We start from the raw sequence: 25422 nt of genomic DNA on the forward strand, positions 1-25422 counted from the left end.
ATCTGTGCAGGAATGACTTGGTAATGTGATGGGCTGGAAAGTGGACATTAAGGTTGTGTGGTTGAGTTTGCTAAGTTGTTAATTAAACGTCATGAAACAAAATGCATGAAAAAAAAAAACAGTTGGAAGAAGCCAGGGCTGTTTGGAGGTTGCACTTCTGTCGCGTCTGTCGTTTTTAAACAAAACCAAAAGCGAGGAGCGGCTGAGATGCCACGGAGGTTGCTGCAGCCAAATGAACTCATTCGACTAAGAAAAGAAAAGATGAGTGCTGATGTGTCGCCGTGTTTGGGTTTGTCAGTCGGCGTCAAAGTAGTATGAACTGCAGATGTCGTACAGCTCTGAGCCAACGATGAGCATTTTCTTCATCTCCATTGAATCCCACTGAGGCACGCTTTAACCAGAAGGTGCTGATGGATTCTTTCTTATCATCAGCATCCGCAAAAGTTTCCTTTTTTATTCATTTCTTTTGGTAGATGTGCCCAGAAGAAGAGAAGGTGCCACTCTTGTATGTGCATGACTCTAATGTGTCTCAATCCATCCATTTTCTACTGCTTTATCCTCCACAGGAAACAACCATTTACTCTCGCTCTCACGCCCATGGTCAATTTAGAGTTTCCAATTCACCTAATCCCCATATGCCTGGTTTTGGACTGTGGGAGGAAGCCGGAGAACCCAGAGAAAAACCCACACACACACAGGGACAACATGCAAACTCCATGCAGAAAGACCCATTTAATGAACTAAGGAGTGCATGTATGAACACATTAAAGCTTTATTTAATACGATACATCTGACTGAGCGTTGTAGGCGAAGGAGAACTTTCATCTGCACTTTGCTCTCGTTCTTTGCTGCTGCAAAGCATTTCAATCCGAGTGCATATGTGTCCCAACTGCAGACCCAACGTCTTGCATGAACGCACATTTGATGTCGACACCGAATTGACCATTTGAATTATTTAAATGAGTTATGTACAGTGGTGGGGGAAAGGTAAAGGAAGGCATCCAGCTGTAAGGCTTCTGTGGATGCCTGTATTCATGCATATATACAGTATATAGGCATAAATGGATGAATGGCATGAATGAAAGACACTTTCATTTGCCCAAGCATCTCCTCCATCCACCGTCCCTCGCCCTCTGTTTTCTTTCTCCGTTATTCAAGAATGGAGTTTGGAGGATTTCCATTGTCGGCTGGAGCCATCAGAGAGAGAGGGGGGATGGACAGAATGATGGAGCCGTGTATATGGCTGGAAGGAGAGTAGACCCATGGGACTGGCATCGGCTGTGCTGTAAACCATAACGGCCCCATAACAGGCAGATTTCTCATTTCCACGACGCTCGGGCCATATCTCATCTACAGCGTGACAATCCCACCGAGACCCACACGAGGCAGGACGGCACACTCAGCAGTGGAGGAGGGGAAATGGGAGGTGTTGATTTGGAAGGAATGTGAGAACGGTGATAAGATTTAATTACAGAATATTTAGGAATAGAGCTAAAAAAAACAAAAAACTGAATTATTCCCACACGAGGACTGTGGTTTTTAGGCTGTTGGATTGTGGATTTGTTATTTTCTCCTAATTCTGTACCATGTCAACCTTTTTGACAGTTATTGGTGTTTCTTTTAAAGTATTATCATTATATAGGTCAGAGGCTTTGTGCACATAAAAGGGCTAATGTGTCTGAGGTAATGCTATATTAATGAAGAGCGGGCAAAGACAGAAGCCAGCGGCAGCTGGACGAACAGGAAAACCTGACGTTAACCTCTTGATTCATTTAAGACCTCGGGGTCTCTTTGAGCTGCTGGACTCCGCCCGTCCTCCTCTTTAATGTGTGCATTATAAAACATGTGAGTGCAGCAGCTCACCACGTAACCCTGAGCTTCATGTACAAGAAGATGTGACTTCATATGGTTCAAATGATGGATATTTACCTTAAATGTATATGTGATTTAGGTCATTTGACATTTAGCATCAATCTCAGTGTTGGGAACAATCAGAAAGGCTGAATGAATGAATTAATGCATTTTGGAATATACATTAATCATCAATAAGTATTCATTTAACCCCATCAAAAGTGACTAAATCTTTTAATGACATTACTTTACTCTCAGAAATTCATATTTAATCCAACTGAAATCCAAAAAGAGAACTTGTCCGTTGGATGAACGCGTGTATTAAATGTCAAATGTTACAGCACAGAGTAGATGTAAGTCTTTCACCCCCTGAAGGATCACAGGCCATCTGATACGACTGTAGGCTTTTCTTCTCTGCCTCCCTCTCTCTCTCCAAATGTCATGGCGATGATCATCCTAATGCTGACATCTCAGTCGTTGTTCTGCTACTGTAAAGGAAAAAGTCACAGCCATCGTTGTTTGTACACATTTGTGTGCCAATTAGCCACAATAGGAATATTGGAATAAGAATAACCTGCAGATTATCTTAACTGGACACTCTAAAGTGACTGTGAGAGTGAATAGTTCTTTGTCGACACATAGACCCGACACAGTTTTTAACAGCAGGGCGTGAGATGGTGTATTTTTGTCGTCATGACCTGTTTGTGTAAGAGTTGTTGGCAGGTTGTTACGATGTTGTCCCAGCTGTCATCCTTCACCTCTCACACACTGACGTGGCAGTATAGGGCGAGCCCACACACACACACACACACACACACAGGAGAGAATTTTGTGAGACGACCAATGACGGCACCTCTGGAGTCAGTGATGAGTTAAGTTGAAAGATCTGAGACGATGCCTGACATGTGCACAGTAAGGCAGCATCGCAGATTCTGGCGAGCAGCGTGCCACGCCTGATACATATCATTATTTAGCCTTGAGATAGTGTATCTACCCCAGACGCCTGGATTCTTGGTATCTAGGGAAGGAACCTTGAAAGGTGCCTAGTTTGTGTCTAGTTATGACTGTTAATATTGAACACCAGGTCTGGTTATAAGAATATGTGAGTAATTAAACTTAAAGTTGGCTGAAGATTAGAATTTTCTCTCACAATGGGCTCCACTGTCCAGCCTGAGCGGCTTATATCTGTCCGTCTCCCCCACACACACACACACACACACTTACTCACGTACCAGCTCAGACCTGCGATGTTACATGTGCTCCAGGAGAACTAGATCAATAGCACATTTCATTAACCCATATCCAGAGTGAGCTGGGCAGAGCTGGAGGCAGGGACCCGAGCATCCCTCCCTATCATCTCCTCAGTCTGCAGCATCCCTCCATCTCTCCCCTTCTCTCTCTCCTCTAATGTTAGGGTCAGGTTCATGTCCTCTATGTCCACTCACACAGAGCAGGGAAAGCGAGAGGAGGTGAGGGATGGAAGGAGATAAAGGGAGAGATGGACATATAGGGTGAGAAGGGGAGGGATGGAGAGGGAAAACCACCTCTGAATACAAATGAGATGCCCTCCCTCTTTCTCTCTCTCTCTCTCTCTCTGCCTCTGTGTGTGTGTGTGTGTGTCTCACACGCGGAAACAATCTTACTCCCTCACACACATGTTCTCACACACACACACACACACTCTCTCTCCTCTGTGTCTCCGTGTTGGACCAAACAGAGCACAGGAGGTAATTCTAGCCACTTAATTTATTAGTCATTGCTGTTTGTTGGAACAAGCTAATTAGAGGAAAGGTGAGAGAGTGTGTGTGTGTGTGTGTGGATGATTTGGAGACAGAGACACTGCTGCTGCTGCTGCTGCTGCCGCTGCTGCTGATGCTGCTGCTATCTGTTTGTCTGCTCTCTCACGCTTCACTGTGATACAGGAGGCAACAGGGGAGAGGAGTGGAAGGAGAAAGGAAGAGGACACGAGGAGGGGGAGAAGGAGACAGACAGCTGAGTGGAGGGAGGTTTTCACACCACTTTACCATCATCTGATCTGACATGGCCACCGCATAGGAATCTGGTGCCACGGCAACCGGCAGCTTGGCGACGAAGTATCTGAGGTAAGGATGAAATGGATGGATGGATGTCAGGTTTTCCTAACCTGCCCCCCCCCCTCATCATTTCACCCATCACATGCATTAGAAGTCACTGTTTTTACACATGTCCACATGTGATGTGAATGCTGGAGGGTCTTCAGCTACGTGAGGCTTCCTCAGGTCTTTGAGTATGTGGGTCTGTGGGGGTGTGCATGTTGTGGTGGTGGGGGGGGGGGTCTCTGTCTCTGTGGTATTCCCCAAACACAAGTATCCAGCGCTGGGTAAATCCTATTATTATGCTCCTGCTGTCGACCTTTACTTTGTTATAATAACAGTATAGAGAGGGATTGCTTTACAGTCAGAAGAGTGGGTTGTTTGTTGTTTGTGACTCAACTCAGGTGTGACGATAGGTGTGTTGTTTGTATTTGTTGCCTCTGTGTGTGTGAGGAGATTGACAAGTGTGAGTGAACACATGAATATGGTAAAACAGGTGAACTGACTTTGAGATGTGACTGCATGTAGATAGAAACGGTCATGCTACACACACACAGGAACTCACGTGAGCTGTGGGCTTTAAGGCTTTCGCTCACACTGACAGTGACAGCGCGAGGCTGAAGGTAAATGGGATTAATTTTAGTGGGAGAAACCACATCTGCAGTCAAATGAATAATGTCCAGGCTGTGGCAGAGTTACATTTACTGTAGAGACAGAGGAAAGGATGATTTACTGACAGTTTGCATTTGAACACTGCATTGCTGCTGCTGCTGCTGCTGCTGCTGCTGCTGCTGCTGCTGCTGCTGCTGCTGCTGCTGCTGCACCTCCTCTGATATTCCTGCTGCACCCATGTCGATTTATGCATTGAGGGATATGTGATATGCAGGAGAATTGTAAAATAAGGCAGAAATGAGCGACAAATCAAGCATGATTTTGACTGCTGGGTTCAATTAGTGTGTGTGTGTGTGTATACTGTATGTCCTGGGGCAGAGTGGTGGACAGCAGAGACAGGGGACAAGACATGTGGCCACTTGAGACTCTATCCTTTAGATTGGATTCCTCACAGCAGCAGAGGATTGAAATGACGCTCAGTCAACTTTTTCCTTTTCTGCAGCTCGTGTTCTCTGCCGTAAAACTGACCTTGTCAGGACCCGTAGAAGAATAGCTGCACAAACCTTGTGTGTGTGTGTGTGTGTGTGTGTGCGCGTGCACATGTGAGTCTTTGTGTTACAGTGCTAATTCAACTTTCCTCCCTCTTCTCCACCATTTTGATTTCAGTTCACACGTTCTTATTCTGAGCTGATCTGAGTCTGTGTTGTTGTGTAATTGTGCCACACCTCCTCCCCCCCAAACTACACACACACACACACATACACACGTCTGTCCAAACATCTCTGTCACTGTTGACAGGTTAGTTTGATTTTCCCTGATTGATAGATGAATGATCAGATTAGGGCCCCTTTTCACTTTGAGCCTTCTAATCAGATTAGAACCATCTGGACTGTCTCTCCCTCCACAAATCTGTGCAGCTCATCCATTGTTGTCCAACGACTGCACGACTGAGGAGCATGTTGTGTGACTTTTGTTGGTATAAAGCAGCGCTCTGGATCAGAGCTGCATCTAACGATTATTCTCATTATCGATCAATCCGTTGATTATTTTCTCGATGAATCGTTTGGTCCATAAAATGTCAGAAAACCTTAAAAACTGTTGATTGTGTTCGTCAAACCTGGAAATGATGACATTTTGTCCACAAACCAATAACAATTGTTTTAATCGAAAAAAAAGCTTTGAACCGTTTAAACGATTATCAAAATAATATAATAACTGGTTATTATTGTATGTTACAGTTAGTAGTTAAAGTGACGCTCTGTCACGACAACAGTTTGGATGCTTTTGTTTCTATCTTCAGGAGTTCACTGTGGGGAAGTCGACATGATGTGACCTGGATGACTTGTTAATGTTGTCTTAACAGCTAGACTTCCAGGTCCAGGTGAAGAACATGTTTGTAAATACTTAACCTTTTACAAAAGGCATAAAATTGCAATGTTGTTAATAGGGAAGGTCTTTGCTGTATCTTTTTGTTTTTAAATAACATGCTGTTTTATGTCATCGTGCCACATTAGCCACTGATAGACCTTCATGGTGCATGAATCAAACGAGCTTTATACATCATTTGTGATATCTGCCCATTTCACGTTGGATCCATTATGTCTGAAACCTTTGAATAACACCTTGACATCACTTGCAGATATTTGCAGCCTGGTTCACACTGGATGTGTGGCATGTGCTGCATCTTGCTCGCGCGTGTGTTCACACCGGCTGTGTGTGTTCACAGCTGCTATGTTTTGCATTTTAGAGAATCTGTACAGGTCCTAAAAAGTTCAAAAGACATAATATCGATGTTTTTCATGTATCCAGATTCTGTTAGACACTGTAAACTACTGTGAGAGGTGTAAGTTTTATTTCATCATGCTGGTAGAATGTCAATATTATTATCAATAAATCTAAGTCTATTTTCGCTGGGAGCCGCATGCTCCATACAAATAAGCCAGAGCCTAAAAGTAGACTCGAGTCTATTCAAGTCAGATTTATTTACAAAGACCGGCATCACAAACACAATTTGCTTCAAAGGGCGTTACCGAAAAACCCTTGTACGGGGGAAAACTGGGAGAAACATGAGGAGAAATCTCTCTCCCAGGACAGACGGGTGTCACATGTACAGAAACAAGTGCAGCACAAGACGCCGGTGTTAACCAGGCCTCAGAAAGAACAATTTAAAAAGGAACAAGTGTGTTTTTTTGAGCTTTTTCATGCTGACAACTGGTGAAAGTGAGAATAAAAAACCAGTGAGAGTGAACAATGAGCTAAAATTCACCATATAGCTCTTTAAAGATGAATGACACTGCAGAGTTTAGGTGCTTATTCTTGCATGTTTGAGAAGTTTTCTTTGCCCCAACACACCTGGGAACCACGATGGTGAAAAGTGTTGGGTAATCACCGTGATTGAATCCTTCCACATTGTTTTCCCATCGTCATTTCCATCTATTTCAAGATTTCAGGTGTCGAGGGTTTTTTGTGTTGTTGAAAGGCAGCGACAAGTTTTGCTGCTACTGAAGGAATGCATTTACTTTGTCAACAGTTCCAAACCCATAACAAGAAGTGTATCACTGAGAATGATAATAAGATAATGTCCTGCATACTGAGCAGTGCTTTCTGAGACACTTCCTTCCTCACACCCAGTGTGAACATGAACATGAACGTGTGCGTGGGACAACTGAAAAGTCTGCATACACCCTTGGGAAATGTTTTCACAATTCCAATTCTTTTTGGCGAAATCATCCCCGACTTGCAAATCATCAGAAGTCTCTCGCTGCCTCCTCTTCTCTTCCATCACCCAAGTGGTTTCTTCCACAACACAGTTTCATCTTCAGTAGATCTGTGTCACACAGTCATACATGTACTTTCTCAGCCAGTGGCTCAGACTCTGAGAGCCTCTTTGTTTCGCTGCCTCCCACTAAGACAATGAAACCCCAAACTCTCCATCTGCTGCCAGAAGTGAACGATTTATCTCTGTTTCTCTTTTTCTCACTGTTGGTTTCCGCTACCTAAGGCTTATGTGTGTTAGCCCTGACAGCTACTACTTTTATTTTGGTTAAGACACATGCACGCTTGCACACACACACACACACACACACTGTACCCACCCTGTGTAAAAGCAGCGTTAGTTGGCACATTGTGTTGTTGGGAGGTTCTGCTAAGAGCTTGGCTTCATGCCTTATTCATCCCTCAGGCTTATTCTCTCCACCAGCGTAAAAGAATTAGGAGGAAGAAAGCTCCCCCTGCATGTAACACACCACTCACCAGAAGAATGGAGGTCAACCTGTCAGAGTCTGAGAAACAAAAGAAAATCTCTTCTCTATCTGTTCTCCTCGGTCTCTTGGTGTCCATTTGAGAGCAGGTGACTGCAGCTCCTTATTGGACCAAGGTCCTGGAGCACTAAAACTGCAAAATATCACATAAGTTATCTCTGTATTACGTCACATCCTGTGTATAAAAAGTTTAACATGCGACAGTTTTCACTTCTTTACATTGTTTTCTTTGTGTTTATGAGGAGACATTACTGTCTCTCATCAAATAATAAGTGTTACTGTACATGTATGTGTTGTCTCTACTGACACTAAACTCTGGATCTATGTCTTTTTTCCTCTACTGATATGTGTTAATGAATATCATAAAGTTAAAGTAAGTGATTGTTTTAAATAATAATAATTAAATAAAACATTAAATAATTCTTTCCTTTGGTCATGCCCATGCTTCCAGAAGTTATTTGATGTTAGTTCTGCTGTTTTAAAAAAAAAAAAAATAATCATACTAACAGTTTAAGATCGGAAAATATGTCTATTTGCTTTCTGGTGAAGATTAATAATGATAATTTGCCCAATTATATTATTTAACAAACCCACACTGGCAAATTATGTTGTTGTGTGAGTTTTTATTTTTTGGGAAATATACACAATGGTCACATTCAAGAGTTTTTCAATAATCAGTAAATTCAACCCAAAAGAGTCAACTGTAAACTTCATGTTGTGATTTTACAGGTTAATCTCACCTGTAAAATATCAACTGTAATTGCATAATATTTAAGACATAACTAAGTGAGCTGTAATTAAATGATCAGCTGCACCTGGATCATGTCTGTATCCATAAAAACAATGTGCAGAATTGATGTATTTGTTTTTTGTTGTGTTCTGCATCAAACCCTAACAACATTAAAACAACTTCCACGACTTTAACAGTCAATGAAAAAGCTTTATCACTTCATGGAATCTGGAATATGAATAAATAAACACGATATCAAGTGAAACTCAAAATCCATCCAAAATGAATTTGGTCCTGATTGGATTCCACTTAATCCGACACTCTGGACTTGACTTTATCGACGAGTGCTCTAACCAGACTGTGGACCGCTGTCTTACAGGAGAAGGAGACAGAGACGCTCGGAGGAGGAACACGGAGAGGGATGGCAGCGGAGGAGAAGCCCGGTGTGAAGAGCAGCAGCTCCATACTTCCCTGCTTCCTGTTTGTGGAGGTAAGAAACATGGCCATGATGACATGTTTAGCTCTATTCTTTCAAGAATAATAATGTTTCGATTCAAATAATTCTCCTCCTGGACATTCAGACTCATTAATTATTGCAATACTGATATTTCAACTCTTATTAAACAGAGAAACAATTCACACTAATAACAAATGAGAATAAACCAAATCTATAGCTTCATAAATATTTACAAAGTTCTTAAAAGACCACTTATCCTGTTTATTTGTTTCATTTGTGATGCACAGCAGGTTCACAGTAGAGAACATGAATGATTTCACTGTCTCTGCGTTTAAATATCATTGATATGAAGTCTGTCTTAAGTGCTTCAGCCAAAGGATTTGAAGTTAAGAGACAAAATACAGAGTTAACACGTCAAAGTGAATTGTGTCTTGCGATAAGAGTTTGAAGTGAAGCCACAATGAAGCAACAGCAGCTTTGTTGAACTGATGCTGAAGATTAAAAGATGGGTTCATAGCATATTTAGGTTGGTGTAGTGGTCTGCAGATCTTTGACTGATTTTTTTATTGTGATTAAATTGTTGCCCTGCTGGTTACTTTGTGATACTCTGGGCTGGTTCTTCTCTCGGTGACATCACAGCAGAAAAAGCATTGGTTCCTCTGAGATTTGACTCTGTCTAAACGCTCATCTCCATGCACTCTCCTCTCCTCTCCCCTGGTGTTTCTACAATCACCGGTGAATGTTCCAGGAGTTTGGGACGGCTCGGCAAACACGCTCTGCGTCGCTGCCATTCCCACTTGGTTTCCGCGCGTCCGTTCCCGCTCCAGCACCAGGGGCAGCCGAGGCTTTCGTAAAGTGGCTGCACTTGTTCTGTGGAGTGTTGAATGTGTTCCAGCATGTTTCCAAACAGCATGATTCATCGAGATGGTAGAGGACATACAGAGTGGTTTCTCTGCAGTCGGCGCTGTAGGCTTTGGAGCTGTGTTGAACAGAGAAAGCCAAAGGTCATTGTCTGGTGCAGACAGACAACGAATTGCAGACAAACTCACAGAGATTCAACCTCTGTGGAAAGCATGCCCGACTCTGTGAGAGCAGTCGGACGGAAGCCAAAGGGCAGTGAGGTTCCAGAGCGTTCATCAGGCTGCGACTGAGGCAGAGAAATGCAGCAACTTTTATCTAATTCGACTTCAAACAACACTCAGCACTTTTCCATGCACAGTTAAGTTGAGCTACAGTTTGAACGTTTGAACCATGTTCTTGGCCCAGTACAAGAAACCACTTCCCTAGGGGCTGATACGCCCCCATTCTGCTTGTTAATACGAGGTGGTTCTTGGTTTAGCTTGTGGCTAGATGCTAGAATGTTAAGTGCCTGCCTTTAAAATATTAAATTCTTTAATGTGACGTCAGTCCAAAAAATGTACCGCCTGAATTTTACAATGGTTTAGCCACTGTTGTCTTGTTCCTCTGAGAACTGGCTCCTTCGATTGTTTTTGTCTTTAAGCTGAGGGTGGTAACTATGGTACGGAAGGGGATTAGGGCCGAATTCTGACTTTAAGAATTTGACTTTAGAATTTTTGATTTTAATTTGAGTTTAAAGTCAGAAATTCTGAATTTAAAAAGTCAGAATTCTGAGAATAAAGTCCGAGATTTTGAGTTCAAAGTCAGAATTTTCAGAATAAACTCAGAAGTTCTGACTTTAAACTCAGAAGTTCTGACTTTAAACTCAGAATTCTGACTCATGTTTTATTTCTTCTTTTTGGGAGAACAATGTTTGTTACACAGTTGGAGAATGATGTCTTTGAAATGACAAATGTGTTGTTCACAGCTTCATAAAACAAAAACGTGGTATCGTCCCATCCCTACTATACGTATATGTCTTTTAGATCATCATTAGTCATTATTTACAGGTGCAGATAATTGTTTCCTTTATTATAAATGAAATCCAGTGAGAGTTTTCTCTCATTGGATCTATGAGCACAGTGAGAACCAGAACTGCTCACTGCAAATGGAACATACTTTTAGCACCATTGTGCTTCCTGTTTACACCCCCAAAGCTCCTGAAATATTACAACTGTATTTCCAAAACTCATTGCAGTAATTTTTCCATAAAATTCACGCAAAAATCTTCCAGTCCAGAAGAACCCACAGTATTTGGTAATGAATTAGATCTTATTAAACTCCTGAAAGGGTTTTATAATTGGCCACTGGTGCAAAATGGATGGTTATTGGTGTATTTTCGCTGCACTTCACCTGAGGAGGTCTTACCTGTCCACTTACTGTTCTGCAGGTACTGTACTTGTCTGCTGTTCCCCAGACAGCACCACAATACAATATTTACACAAACCAAACGTGTCCATGTGAACCTGTCTGTGACACAGTGGTCCCTTTGGTTATAATACACTGGAAAAGCTCTCCATCAGGCCACTCGGCCATATGCCTCCCACACATCAGCTCTCAGCTCTCAGCCCTCAGGTCTTCCCTCGCTAACGCTCTGTCAGTGTGTGTGTCTGTCTGTGTGTGTGTGTGTGTGTGTGTGTGTGGAATCAGGTCCAGAGAACAGAGGCCAGCAGCTGTTACCTGTGCAGGGCAGCGAGCCAGGATTGCTTCTGCTTGCTTTGTGCATGCAGTCAAAGGAAATGGCGAACAATTTGTTAACTATGTAGATATTACATTTTAAAAGTAAGTTATTTAAATCTTGAAGAAAGTTTCCCGTACACTTAACATTGTGTTTGTGAGTTGCACAAACAAACCTTTGGAGGATTTAGTCAAGAAGGAGAAAACATACCTTAGTGAAATAAAATATATCATACTTGCTAAATAAGTCAACTTTAGCACAGTTAATGGGTAAAAACACAGTTTTAGGCTGCGTTCACACCAGCCCTTCCCTAGTTTGTTTGCTTGCTTGGAAAGTCTGGTTCATTTGAGGAGGTGTGAATGTGCAACTGAACTCTGGTCCGCCTAAAAACGCAGGTCTCGGCTCAGTTCAAGTGAACCATATGCAGGACTACGACTCGGGGCATTGTGGGTAAACACAACCAAAACATACGCACGTGGAGAGCGATCGCTGGGAGAAATGGCACCCACAAGAAACTAAGTTTTTAAATGAATGAATGAAGCAGGAGAACGGAGGCTCTGGGATTCACACCCACACAGTCGAGCAGTGCCGCACAAAGGTGAAAAAACGACGGCAACAATACATCAAAAATACGTGACATGCTTAGAACAAGTGTCAGTTTAGGAGACGAAAAGGAGAAGTTTCCATGGCATGAAGAAATAGACGCCATTCTTGGCACACGACCAGATGAATACTGTACGTTATTCAAAAGGTTTGGTTAGTGTCACGAGAGTGTAGCTCACTGTTAAGTGTGAAAATGACCAGGCTTTGTTATGTTAAAGCTGCAATACGTAACTATTGGTGATTTTGTTGTTGTTTATATGAACAGAAACAATAGAACATTATTTGTTTTGTGAGCAATCGCATTAACTCCTGCACGTTTTTGTGGAGATGACAGACTAAATCACCATCGTGTGAACTCCTTTGACAATTGTTTGAATGTAATATAAATATATTTTAATATCTAAAGGTCGTACATGAATAAAATGTGCATGCAAATGTTTACAGTGTATGTACAGAAGCATATTTTGAGCATCCGTCTCAGTTGAATCCAGCTGATAATTTGTCATTTTTTCAATTACCTTAAAGAAGCTGGTGCCTCCGCGGTGGTGTCATATGATGGATTGAGAATTGAAAAGTGCTAAAACTTATTATGAATGCTTGATGATATTTTTGATAAATCGCGAGCTCCCGAGTCTTATTGTCTAAATATCCCTGCAGAGTGGACATCAGTGTTATTTCCCGAGGACGTGCAAAACATGTTAAAAATGCCCAGTGAAAACAGTTGTGATGCATTATTTATCTTTTGCAGCATTTTGACATAATCTGACATCTCGATACAAGTTGGAAATCAGGGCGCTGAGTCACAGTATGAAATGGCTTTAAAGGAGTCAATCTCATTATTGATGCTGTTGCTAAGCAGAAAGCAACATCACAGACTCTCTCCCTCTCCCTTTCTCTCTCTTCCTGTTTTGTAAATGTGCAGTGTTAGTGTTAATCTGAAATTTAAGATGCTTTTTTTAATCTGGAATATGATGTGTTGTCTTCCACGTCAGTAACAGGAGTTACTGTGATGATGAGTGACGATGGCTGAATATAGAACTGTAACAGGGTTTTATGTGTGAAGTGATGATGTGCCACCGCGAGTGAAAATCATCACACACTGATGAGGTCACCTCATATTTCTGTGTGCGTTTGGTCTTCTTAAAAGGAAAAAAAACAAAACTCTGCTGCTTCTGCTGCTGTTTACACACGATCGCACGTCAACACCCTTTTGCTGCAGTCATTTAACCCTTCATCCCTCGTCCACTATCACACCCTGAAAGAACATCCACAAGTTCCTAATCACCAGCGCGTCTCTTGGGCGTCCACCTCTCACCGTGAAATGACAGCACTGACACAGAGCTATACTCCTGCACTGATGAATACAACTTATTTTTTGCTTGTAATGAGCAAAAGAAATCTGCCAATGGAACACATGAAAATTCTCTTGGTAAGATTTCTTGAAATAAGACATTTATATTTAAGCCTTACAAGATTACAAGAGTCGTCTTGGGAAAACTCATTTTTAGCTGTATTTTACTAGTATTGTGATGTTTTGTGTCTCATAATAAGCTTGTGATGCTCAAAAATAGTATTTTCCCCTCAAAAGTAGCATCTTTTTCTGTCATTCTGTTTGTTTCAAGTGTATTTAACTCAGTTTTAGTTCTATAATTGTGACACTGTTCTCGATTTAAGTCCAACACCACCTTGAAATGAGATTAGTGTAAGAAAAATAGCCACACTCACACACACACGTGAGTTGGGCATGTTGACCATGCCGCTTTCAATAAAGCAGATTTGTTGTCTCAATTCAAGTTAAGTCAAAAAAGCTTGTTTCATCTGAGATACGACTCAACACAAGATGTTTGTTAAAGTTCCCCATAACAAAATATTCAAGATGCACTCTCTAAAAACAAGCTCCTTTATCTCACTTAAATCTTACTCTTTAGGTGATTTTGTCTTATATTAAGTGTGATGAGGTGAAAAATATAATTTTGAGTTTTTGCAGTGTGCGAGTACATGCAGTATAAAACTTATTCTAACCAAACTATTTTCATTTTAAAGCTATTATACAAACATAGTAATGGTTATAATATTCAGTTTCTGTCTAAAACAATCCTTTCTTAATGTTACACACTGGATCTTTAAATGGAAAAGATGATTCATTCAGGTCCTAACAGCCATATGTGTGTGTGTGTGTGTGTGTGTGTGTGTGTGAGTGAGATATGACAACAATCCATACCAAGGCAGACGGACCTGCTCTTTCATTCAATCCCCCCCACCTCATCAATAGTTACCATGGAAACCAATCAGTCAGACTTCTTCTCCGTCACCACTCCCTCTCTCCCTTTTCTTTCCTCTGCCTGCTATCATCCTCCGTGGCCTAATCACAAGTCACAACCTCTTCTATCAGTGCTACCCACTCAGCCATCTTGTTGTGTGTGTGTGTGTGTGTGTGTGTCTCCTCTGTCCCCCTCCATTTTGATCCGTCACTTCCCCGTGTGTCAGTGCGATTCCCGGCCAGTGCTCATCCCTTGTATGTGAGATTTCACCCCTCCAGTCACAGCTGCCCACATTGTGACACCATTATTCATAGAATGCTGTTAGGTCTGTGCTTTACAGTGTCGTACAAGAATATCTCCTCTCTTTTCTGCTTTTAATCCACTTTTGAATCCTTTTCTTAGCCTCGGAGCAGAAATGAACCCTTCGCTCTCGTATTTGTCGATAGAGATCAGATTTTTCCTTCGGCCCTTAAAAGTGTTTATTTGTTCACTGGCATCTGGGGACACGCCAGTGAAACGTGCAGTTTAAAAGTCATTTCAGTTTAAAGCTTATCTACTGTGTGCTCCAGTGGTGACTGCAGCTGTCTGTTGTGAGGAGTCTCTGATGAGGCACTTATCCAGACCAGTGGAGGGGCGAACATAAAGCCCCACTCCACCACTGTAAACACATTTTGACAGATCTGCATATAGAACACGGCCGCCGTCATGTGTCATGTGTCATGTGTCCACTGTGACCTTTTCACCTGCTGTTAAATGTTGTCACACCATTCACACGGCAGCTCTGGCCCTCAGTCAGTGTATTTATATATAAATCCCAAATCTGTAATGCCGACACTAACAACGTGAACCTGAGAGCTCTATTTTATGGAATAGCCGTGTAATGATCTTACTGGTGTTTACTCAGAACTGTGTTTGGCTTCACAGTGAGTTAAGAGCTTTGAGATTAAAGGTGCAGTATGGAAGAATTACACACTGGAATCTAATGGTGAGGAAAGAGGAACTCTTCTTCTTCTACTCCTTGTTTTTGTTTGTGAAAGCTGTAGAAACATGTCGACACAAGAAGAAGGCTGCAAACACATTTGTTAAACATTAATATAAACATCCTTTAAGACAGGTTGAAAAATTGCAAGAATTGACGTTTTGCACTGTTGGATCTTAAGAAGGTTCTAAGTAGTGCTTCAAAATGCCTTCTTTTTTTGAACTCCTGAAAGGGTTTTATAATCTTCTTTAATCTTCTATCATCTTCTTTTTGCATTTTGAAGCACAACTTAGAACCTTCTTAAGATCCAACAGTGCAAAATGTCAATTCTTGCAGAAAAGGGCCAGAAAATGTCCTGTGAGTAACTTTTGCTCCATTGCATGGCAGTTACTAACAATTTACTCCATGTTAAAATAGTGTGTTGACAATTCAGAAAAACAAAACGTTTTATTTAGATGCAACACTGTATGTTAAATTTGAATTTTTAACCGTCACGTAATTAAAGTAATACAAAACACGTCGTCTGCGATACGCTCTGTGTTAAAAGGTTAATTTCTGTCAATAAACCCTCCTAAATGTTTCACACTGGACTTTTTAATTGTTCAATTTCTCCTTAAATATCAGTTTTACTTTTACATTTTACATTTGAATGATGCAGACGCAGAGATGGTCATTATTTCCCCGGGAAAAAAATGCTTAAATTGCATTATTACATATTTTTAATTCATAAAAAACTAAATTAATCTGAATGTGGTCTGAATCTGCATTGGTCCGTAACAGTCACATTAATCTTAAATCTGTATCGACATCCATGGTTTCATCCCTATGATATATAGTGATTGTTATCATCATTGTATATATAATAATTATACACATGTACACATCCACCAGTCTTTTATACCTACTCTACCTTTTTCCACGTCATTCAAACCACAGACCGTAACCACAAATTATAATCTGTAAAATGAAACGTTTATGGACTCAAAGTACATTTCTAAAACCTAATGGTCTTTACTGTACGGCCGTTAAGTGTCCGGTGTATATATCAACATCACATTTGTCAGTGTTAATGGTTCCACGCTCACAAGATTCATGCACAGGGGGATCATATATTTTCTATGGAACGAGGAATAAGATTAACCCCCTCCCCACATCACTACTTCACACTCCTTATTATGTCGGGCTGAGCTTTTAAAAGCTTTATTATGAGGCATGCAGAATGTTCACATGAAATAATGATGCCGATCATTTATGATGTCGTTACCTAAATGCTCTTAAGTTACATTTTCAAATGATAGAATTGGATTCTGATCGTTTTTAGCGTGGAAAAATGTGAAATTCAAAGCTTTTTTTTTTTTTCTTGCTGCAGCTCAGGCATTATTTTTTTTTACAAAGCTGAACATGCACTTGAACAGCGTGAGCTTCCGTGCTCCCATTGCTCTGATATAATTAAGGAACCGGAGCATTGTCATTAAGAGGAGAACTGTTTAAATGCCTCCACCAGAGGGCACTGCTGTAACACAGCTGAAGTGTCCCTCACGAGCTCCGTCAGCACAATCTCTGTCACAATCATCACTAACTTTGATTCTTTTGTCGCTTCATTTGAACTGTTAACACTCCGGTGAGTGCGTGTGTGCGTTGCGTGTGCAAACGTTGGCTCATTAACACCTGAACAACACATGCACGTGTGTTTAGGTGCATCCTCTGTCTCTATAAATAGGCCGCTGTGTGTTTAATGGTGGGTAACACTGTGGAAGCTTCACACCTGTCAGTGGAACTCTCCCCCACCACCACCCATCACCGTTAATCACACATACAGTAGCTGAACGTACAGATGTTGCCGTCGCTACACTAAACATTATGTTAATAACGGGATAAACGCACGTCCACTGGATAGAAAAGGCAAGAGTTGGGGCTCCGAACACATGCGTGTTCATCGTCTGTGAGTCGTGATCAAGCACATGAAACACCAGCAGACTCTTGTTTGGTTTAAAACCGACAAACATCCTAAACAGGAGCAGCTGTTTGGTTCTGGACGGCGGCTCCAGATTGAGTCTCTGATGCAGAACGAGCCTGAGAGACTTTCAAACCCCCACCGCAGCGAGGCATGCGCTGACCTTTTCTTTGTTTTCACATCTCACGTTCTTTTTTTTAGGCGCATTTTTTTTCCCCCGTCTGAATATAAATTCTTATCGTGGCTTTAATTAGCCGTGATTTTTCACAACTTTGTTTTGCGACTTTATTGGTTTGGCTGTAACCGACGGTAACGGGAGAGAGTTGTGAAGATGTGAATCTGTGAAGGGCACAAACCCATTTTTAAAAGTAACAGTGGGTCAGATGATAATGAAGGCATCGCCTGTAGCTGTGGATTAAGAACATGTTTAGAGATTAAGTGTGTGAGGTGTGAGGTGTGTGTTTTTTTTACTCTCCACAGACGAGTGGAAGGATGTTTTTGTAGTTGCGTAGATTTAAAAATGTTCTTACATTCATCTTCTACCGCTTTATCCTTCACATGAGGGTCAATCCCAGCACAGGGCCTCAAAAAAGAGACACACAGTCACACCTACTGTCAATTTAGAGCACAGGTGTCAAACTAGAGGCCCGTGGTCCACATCCGGCCCGCTGTCCAATTGTATTCAGCCCGCAAGATATGTCATGTCTCACACTTATCAAAGTTCCCCCGACGATAAAGTAAATAAATCAAATGTCGACTTTGAAAACACAGCCGCAACCAGAGGAGGGGTTACAAGGGGGGCTCATTTGTATTTGGCCCCCTCTCTTTTAGCTTTAAATGTCAGATTATTGGCTAAATGACATGTGATTACAGGTCTGTATGTGCTGTTCTACCAAAATACTGGCCCCCGACTTGGACACAGTTTTTTAATTTCGACTGTCTCTGTAACGTCAGTTTGACTCGCCTGATTTTAGAGTGTCCAATTTACCTAATCCCCAAATCTGCATGTGTATGGATTAACACACTATTATTTCTTTTGAGACAACATGTTGGCTCCCACACCTTTCCAGTGTTGACTCGGGAAGTGTCGTAAGTTTCTGGTTTCATTACTTTCCGGCCACAGCAGAAAGAAGCCTTGAGTGCAGCGTTGATTTATCGAAGCATTTCAGTCGATATGATGAACTTGTTGTTTGTGGACGAGTGTTGACAAACCGGTCAAAGGCAGACACAGCTCACACAGGATTATTAGTCGTAAGTTACATCACTCGTCATATTGTAAATACGATGAAGTGAACTCATTCAGAACTGTCTTGACACAACTGGACACACTTTTTTGTAAAGATTTCTGCCTTACTATGTACAGTGCCATAAGATAATGAATGTTGTGTTTTGGCGCTGTACAAATAAGATTGAATTGAATTGAATGTACAATAAGTTTCTTCTGGAGCTAAATCCACGTTATTGACATAGAAATGAGTTTCATATTCCTTCAAATATAACTTACACGTCATCATATGATTTTCAATAAGACATCGAAAGGACAAAAACAATCTAGTAATGTATTACTTTGCTTGGTCATTGTAATATTATTAGTGTTTTGTATGTAAATGTAATCCTTAAACTACTTCTGGGTCATTCATTCATTCATTCCAGCCGGGAAAGAAATTCACACCCTTCTTTTTGAAGCACAAAGCAAAGCAAACGCTGTTGTGCTGCTGTGTAGTTTAAGACTCTGTGACTCAGGGCAGGTCGTCTTTGCTGCAGTGTAATCTCAGTAGTGTGAATTAATGCACAGGGTTTCCCCACAGTGCTGTGTGCATTGCAGGGGTGTGGATTTGACCACGGTGAAAAGATGCAAAGGAAAGTGGATCCTCATCTACTGATTTAGTGATTGTTATTACTGATTTAATATGATGTTGAAAAGCCATTATGAGGCTGATGGCAGGGGATGAAACGAGAGCAACATGAGAGGTGTGTTTTTTTTTGTGTTTTATTTTAAATGAGAAGAGCAGGACTAAACTGGAGGATGATTAAAGCGACATTAATCTCATCTTCTCCCCTTTCAGCCCCGTTTTCCACATAAATACAGTACAAAAGCTCTCTTCATGTCTGTTGTCACCTCACTGGCCCATAAACACACATTCACTCAGAGAATTCCAGGCCAAAACTCTCACAGAAAACCTCTCCATTGTCTTCTCCCCCCCTTTGATTCACTCACCTCATCCCAAGCCACTCCCTTCATCCTCTTCTCTTCTTTTTCCTTTTCTCATGCCTTCACTTTTTTAAACCTTTCCAATCCACAAAACACTCTCCTCACTCGCTCTTATTTTAATTTTCTTATAAACAAATCACAAACCTCTCGGGGTCATTTTAATGTGAAAAGCATTTATTCAACATCCCGCGTCTATTGATCATGTTTGGCTCTGTCAGACTGCTCATAGTATGGATGTGGAGCAAAAACCACCCCTCAAACATTATTGTTTTCCCGTCATCATTTAGGAAACATGTCAATAGAAAGAGCAATGGTGCACATTAAGGGAGCTGAAAAAAAACTTTAAATCATTATAGGAGTGGGTTTTTTTTTATACAATGCTAATCTACAAACCCACACAGTTCCAAAAACTTATGTATGCATGGTGAGCAATTACTTTATCTCCTCTGAAGCTGCAGTATAGGCACGAGTGTATGATTGTTGAGTCTCACCTTATGTAAAGTACCAACATTTATGTCATAAAAGCTGTAAACATAACCGATGAGAACATGTGTAGAGGTGCCGTGCTCGTGCCGTGGTGAGGCGAGCAGGGCCATTTGATCACTGGATTTACATTATGCTGAAAGGTTATGATGAAATCTTTATTTATAATGCACAAATAATGCCTAATTTACCTACATTTAAGTAATGTCAGTTTAGTTTATTGTAAAATGTTCCAAAACCAAACCAAACAGTAGCTTAACAGATGCTAAAATGATTCACACCACAAACCCGGTTAAAATATAGTTGTTTTGCTTAGATGTTTTAATTGACCCCTTACACTTGATTGAAATTGATTACAGAAGCATTGTTTTGTTATCCTGCCGAGTTTAAATCAAACTTAACGGACAAAAAAACAGGCGATAATCCTGTTTTTATATTTTCATTTTTCAATGCAAACCCAAACGAAACCATTACTCAGGTTAAAACCAGTCTTGAGCAAAATAACATGCACTGTGTCACAGCGGCTGATTCTGCCTGGAGAAGTAAAAAGCAAGAAGAAAAAAAGCTTTCCTGTCTTGTCGGTCTCTACAGGGAGCCTCTCTTATATTTGGAATGATAGATTAGAGATCAGTCCAGATCACTGAGCTATTCCAACGCCTGCTGTGAAGCTGTAATTAGCACTGACCGCCTGTCACTTTCCACTTCACAGTGGATAACCCACATTAGGATGACAGAAATCTTTCCATTTGAGTGCAGGATATTTTCTTTTGTTTAATGATGGGTGAATAAGAGGCAACAAGGAAATACTGTAGTAGTATGTGGGAATATGTGAGTGGGAGTGCAGGGTGTGGGTTGGTATGGTTGCTGCACTGGCAGCCGCGATGGCAGGTAGGAGGTTTTTGGCTGAAACGAGTTGAGGAAACAAGACTCCAACTCACTATGAAATAACAACTATACAAGGTCACACTCCTCAGTGGATGTAGATGTAGCAGAGGAAACCTAGATCCATCAGTGGGTCACAAACTGTGTGTGTGTCGTGTTTCTCCTCTTTAACACAGAAACAAACGTACTACACATGTACTACATCATTATGTAACCAACAACTCAATTCAATCTTTAGTTTGGACTAATAAAATAAAGTTACTTTAGACAACATTCACACAGAGGCGATGGTGCCAACGCCGTCTGAGCCTGGATGAGAACCAGTGATGCTGTTTTTGGAGTTGTCAAAGCGACACATAAAGTTGTACATCAGACGTCTTTGGAGAGCTTCACACGGAGGAAAATACAAGGCAACACATGGACTTCATAAAGAAAGCTAACAAGATATGTTGCAATACATTTTAAGACGTGGTGCAATAATATTATATTCTTTAAAAAAAAAAGAAACAACTATTAACCCTTTAACACCTAAGCCTCAAAATGTCCAATGTTCTTTTTTTTTCTCTTTTTTTTGCTTATTTTAACCAGAAAAAGCCAGAAAATTATCCTGTGAGTCCAGAATAACTTTAAATATCTGTCAGTTATTTACAATTTACTACACGTTAAAATAGTGTATTAAAAATGTACAATGAAAAAACACTGCAGTCGTACAAGTGTGTTAAATTTGAAATGTGAACAGGATAAAACATATTTTAAATAACATTTGTTTCAGTCTTTGTCTCACTGTCCTAAAACAGCTATGTACAGGCGTTTTTCCAACTCTCTCTTCTCTGATGACAAAAACCAGCTTCCTGCAACAGCACGCGTGAAATTACCGTAATAACCACATATTGGTTTTGACGTGCAACTTCTCAGCTTTAACACAGACCATCGCGTAGTTACGGTAATGCAAAGTGCGCTTTTACAAACGTGTCGTCTGTGATACGCTCTGTGTTACAGGGTTTAATAAAGAAAAGAAAATGAGAAGCCACACAGCAACGACCAGCACAGCATAATCACAACACATTGTAAATTGACACAGGGGTGATGTGGCATCACTTAGAGTTTCACAATTAAGCTGAAGGGGTAAACAAGCGAAATGTCATAGACCTGAAGTTGCATATTTATAGATTCTCTATAGTTGTGGCAACACTATCATTTATTGTGAGTCAGGGTTTGGTCATCTGGTGAATGTAAATTCAATATTTCTATTGCTATTTACTTTATTTTAATTATTTTAATTTACCCAAACTAATAACTGGTATAAAAGCTGCCTTAAAACACTGTCCAGACCTTATGACAAAACATAAAAAAAAAACATCGTCATTATATCATAAGACAGATTGTGAATAAAAACTGAATGTAACATAAAGACATGAAACTTGAATGATTCATACTTTAGTTTGGGTGAAAACAACTTGAAAATGACAGTATTGAGTGTTAGGGCCGAACTGAAGAGAAAAAAAATGTAATCTTTCGAGAATAAAGTTGTAATATTATAAGAATGAAGTCGTAATATTAAAATAGTCATAATTTTACGAGTATAAAATCATAATTTTATGAGAATAAAGTTGTAATATTACAAGAAAGTCATAATATTACAAGAATAAAGGCGTAATTTACGAGAATAAAGTCGTAATATTATGAGATTCTTTATTATCATTCTCTAATGTATTAATATTAAATAGCAACAGAACACAGAAGTAACCGGTGATAGTCTGCAGTCGACCACTGGCAGCAATGGCTCCTCCAGTCCACAAAAAGACCATTTCCTCCAAGTCTGGGATTCTTTCTTTATTTGTGAATCCCCAATCAAAATGTAACTTTGCTCATCTTGATGCAGATTTGCAGCTGATCATCTGAGATTTTTCTTGAATAATAAATACTACTTTATTCTCATAATATTATGACTTTATTCTCGAAAGATTTAAGAAAAAAAAAACTTCACTTTGGCCCTAATATTCCATCGTATAAGACAAATTGCTAAAGATAAGGGGATTCCAGACATAAATTCCCTTTGACTTAACTTTATGTGCGGTAAATATCACTTATAGCTGCTTTAAAACGCTTGAAATGCTACCAACAAAGAGTTGGCACTATCTTGCTGAATATTCTGGCACGCTTATGCAGATTTAGACATCTTTCCATAATCCCTCTCAGTCATAGAGAGAGAGAGAGAGAGAGAGCTGTCAGAAAACCATGCGGTTGAAGTTGCACAGGCGCCGTCGCAGCCACCTACAGTGACTGAGCATGAAAGCGTAATCCTCTTGATTGTCATGTTCAACATTCGACAAGCTGAATCACAGTCATCACCTTTGATGCTGTCAACACTGGGGAATCTGTGTGAGGTGGAGAGAAGCAGAAGCCTCTGTAGGAACAACAATGAGGGGAAAAGAGGACGAGAAAGGAAACGAGGAAGAGAAGAGAGGAGGAAGAAGAGAAGAGAAGAGAGGAGGAGGTGGTTCAGTTTTTCCACTTTTACCCCAGAGCTTTCGCACCTGTTCCTCATCACTTCCTCCTTTGTCGTTTCTTTTACCTGAAACACAATCACACTCCACTCTCTTCTGTCCTTGCCTCATCTTCATCATCTCCCTTATCTTGTCCCACCTCCTTATTGCGCATTCACTCCCTCTAGTCGTCTTTTCAACCTTCTCCTATTCTTGTTTCTTATTCACTTCTTTCCTGCCTCCTTCCTTCCACTGAGCGTCCTCCTCCTCCTCCTCCTCCTCCTCCTCATCTTGTCATGCTGGCCAGGTGCAATGTAGCGTGCACTGAAAGCAGGCCTGTTAATGGACAGCTTGCGTCTGACGCCGGACCCCTGTGCCTTGTCGTCCTTCTGCTCCAGATCCTCTGTCCGTACAACACAAAACTGCTCTTTCTGGGAACACGGCTTTAACAGCGTCCAGGGGCCCGAGTCGACCTCCAGAGATTAAAGCGAGAGAGAGAAAAGAGGGAAAACACAAAGAGAAAGACAATGTGACACATGTCAAAGCGTTATGGCTGCTACATGTAGCATAAATAATCTTTTAATTTTAACTGAAGTTCTGCATGTGGTGGTAAATCTGTTTGATTTAACTTTTAAATGCAAACAAATTTAAATCATTGTCACATAAGTTCCTGTGTTGTGTCCAGACAGATGTAAGGCAACATATGACAGACTGTAAGCCATGCTCCCCCAGTCAGGTCTGATAGTTTTGCTTGACAGAGCCCTGTTCAGGTGAAAGATGCAGCGCACACATAAGGTTACATTGTGTCTGTTACTAAGACCAAACAGACTTGAATCTCCAAAAGTTACGCACTGCAGCTTTAACTCCTAGCGGTATGAAAGTGTGCTTATTTTACTCAGTAAAGGGAAAAACACGTAGCACAGAGTGATGCAGAGGTGAGTGGCTGGATCCTTTTTGCAAGAAGAATGAGTAAAGCCTCTGTGTATTTTAGTCTTTAAATTTGAGACTGCAATTTTGTAAAAATCTGATGTAAGAATGTACCAACATTAGATCAATATGAAAGCTATTTCACCATCTGCACATGAATACGAGCTTATGTATCACTGAAGGTGTTTTACTGTGGAGCTGACATAAAGTACACAGTATAAATCTTAAATACTGCATTATTGGGGTACCAATAACAATACTGAGCTGAAAAATGACTGAAAAAAAGTCATATTCCACAGTAAATGTTGAACTATCCATGCCTTTTACTTATTTAGAGTTTTCAAAATGTTATTTTCGGGTCAAAATCATCTCAACATTGCGTCACTCACCGTTTCAAACTGCATCACAATGTCAGTAACTGGAAATTACACAGAGCAATAAGTGTGAAACCCTCTGTTGTACACTAACAACACTCTTATATATATAATAGACACAGGTCTATATTTAGATGGTCATCATTAAAGAAACATGCCTTCACATGCATTAAGTATTAGTAGAGATAATCAAATATGGCTGATGCCATAAAGCTGTCAATCCCTGATAGTCATTTGCACCAGCAAATTAAGGATTTAAGGAGGAACAAATCCAGGTTATGGGAAAAGAGGGCAAGTGATGCTACTTTCCAGGGCAGCTCACTGTGGTCGGTCCCTCACATGCCATCGGCTGTTGCCGTGACTTGTTCCTAAAATGCTGTGCACATGTCGATGCCCAGTCTCGCTGCCCAGTGTGTCATTTCAGCAGCTGATGTTGAAATTCAGATGTGTGAAACTTTTGCCAAGAGTGAGAGTCAGGGTGGAGGAGTGGAAGAAATGTTAGAGTGAGAGTGGGGAAAAATGGAGGATGACAGAAACAGACGGGGAGAAGAAAAAGAGAAGAGGCGGCGACTCTGAGCGGGACAGTATTTAAAGGTGGAGAGGGGCACAGTGACATTTCTGCTGTCATACATACAGATAGAGATCAGGTAAAAGTGAATAGTTGTTTAAGAAAAGGGCAGAATCTCATCCGTTTGTGGCTTTGG

At 40.8% G+C, this 25422-nt stretch overlaps 1 protein-coding gene across 5 annotated transcripts in view; it reads left to right on the forward strand.

Annotated features, from left to right (window-relative positions):
* plppr2a (phospholipid phosphatase related 2a) overlaps positions 1–25422 on the forward strand; it is a 71404-nt gene that overhangs the window by 19476 nt on the left and 26506 nt on the right. For 2 of the 5 annotated variants that reach the window (XM_058652839.1, XM_058652836.1), the window contains exons 1-3: positions 3460–3578; positions 3774–3953; positions 8905–9015. In XM_058652839.1, the coding sequence (XP_058508822.1) occupies positions 8947–9015 (69 nt within the window). In that variant the 5' untranslated portion in view covers positions 3460–3578; positions 3774–3953; positions 8905–8946. Of the gene's footprint in view, positions 1–3459; positions 3643–3773; positions 3954–8904; positions 9016–25422 lie in introns of those variants that run through there. The other 3 variants (XM_058652838.1, XM_058652840.1, XM_058652837.1) reach the window with 3 other exon arrangements.

Source organism: Solea solea, chromosome 16 (assembly GCF_958295425.1).
Source record: "Solea solea chromosome 16, fSolSol10.1, whole genome shotgun sequence".
Classification (NCBI taxonomy): domain Eukaryota; kingdom Metazoa; phylum Chordata; class Actinopteri; order Pleuronectiformes; family Soleidae; genus Solea; species Solea solea.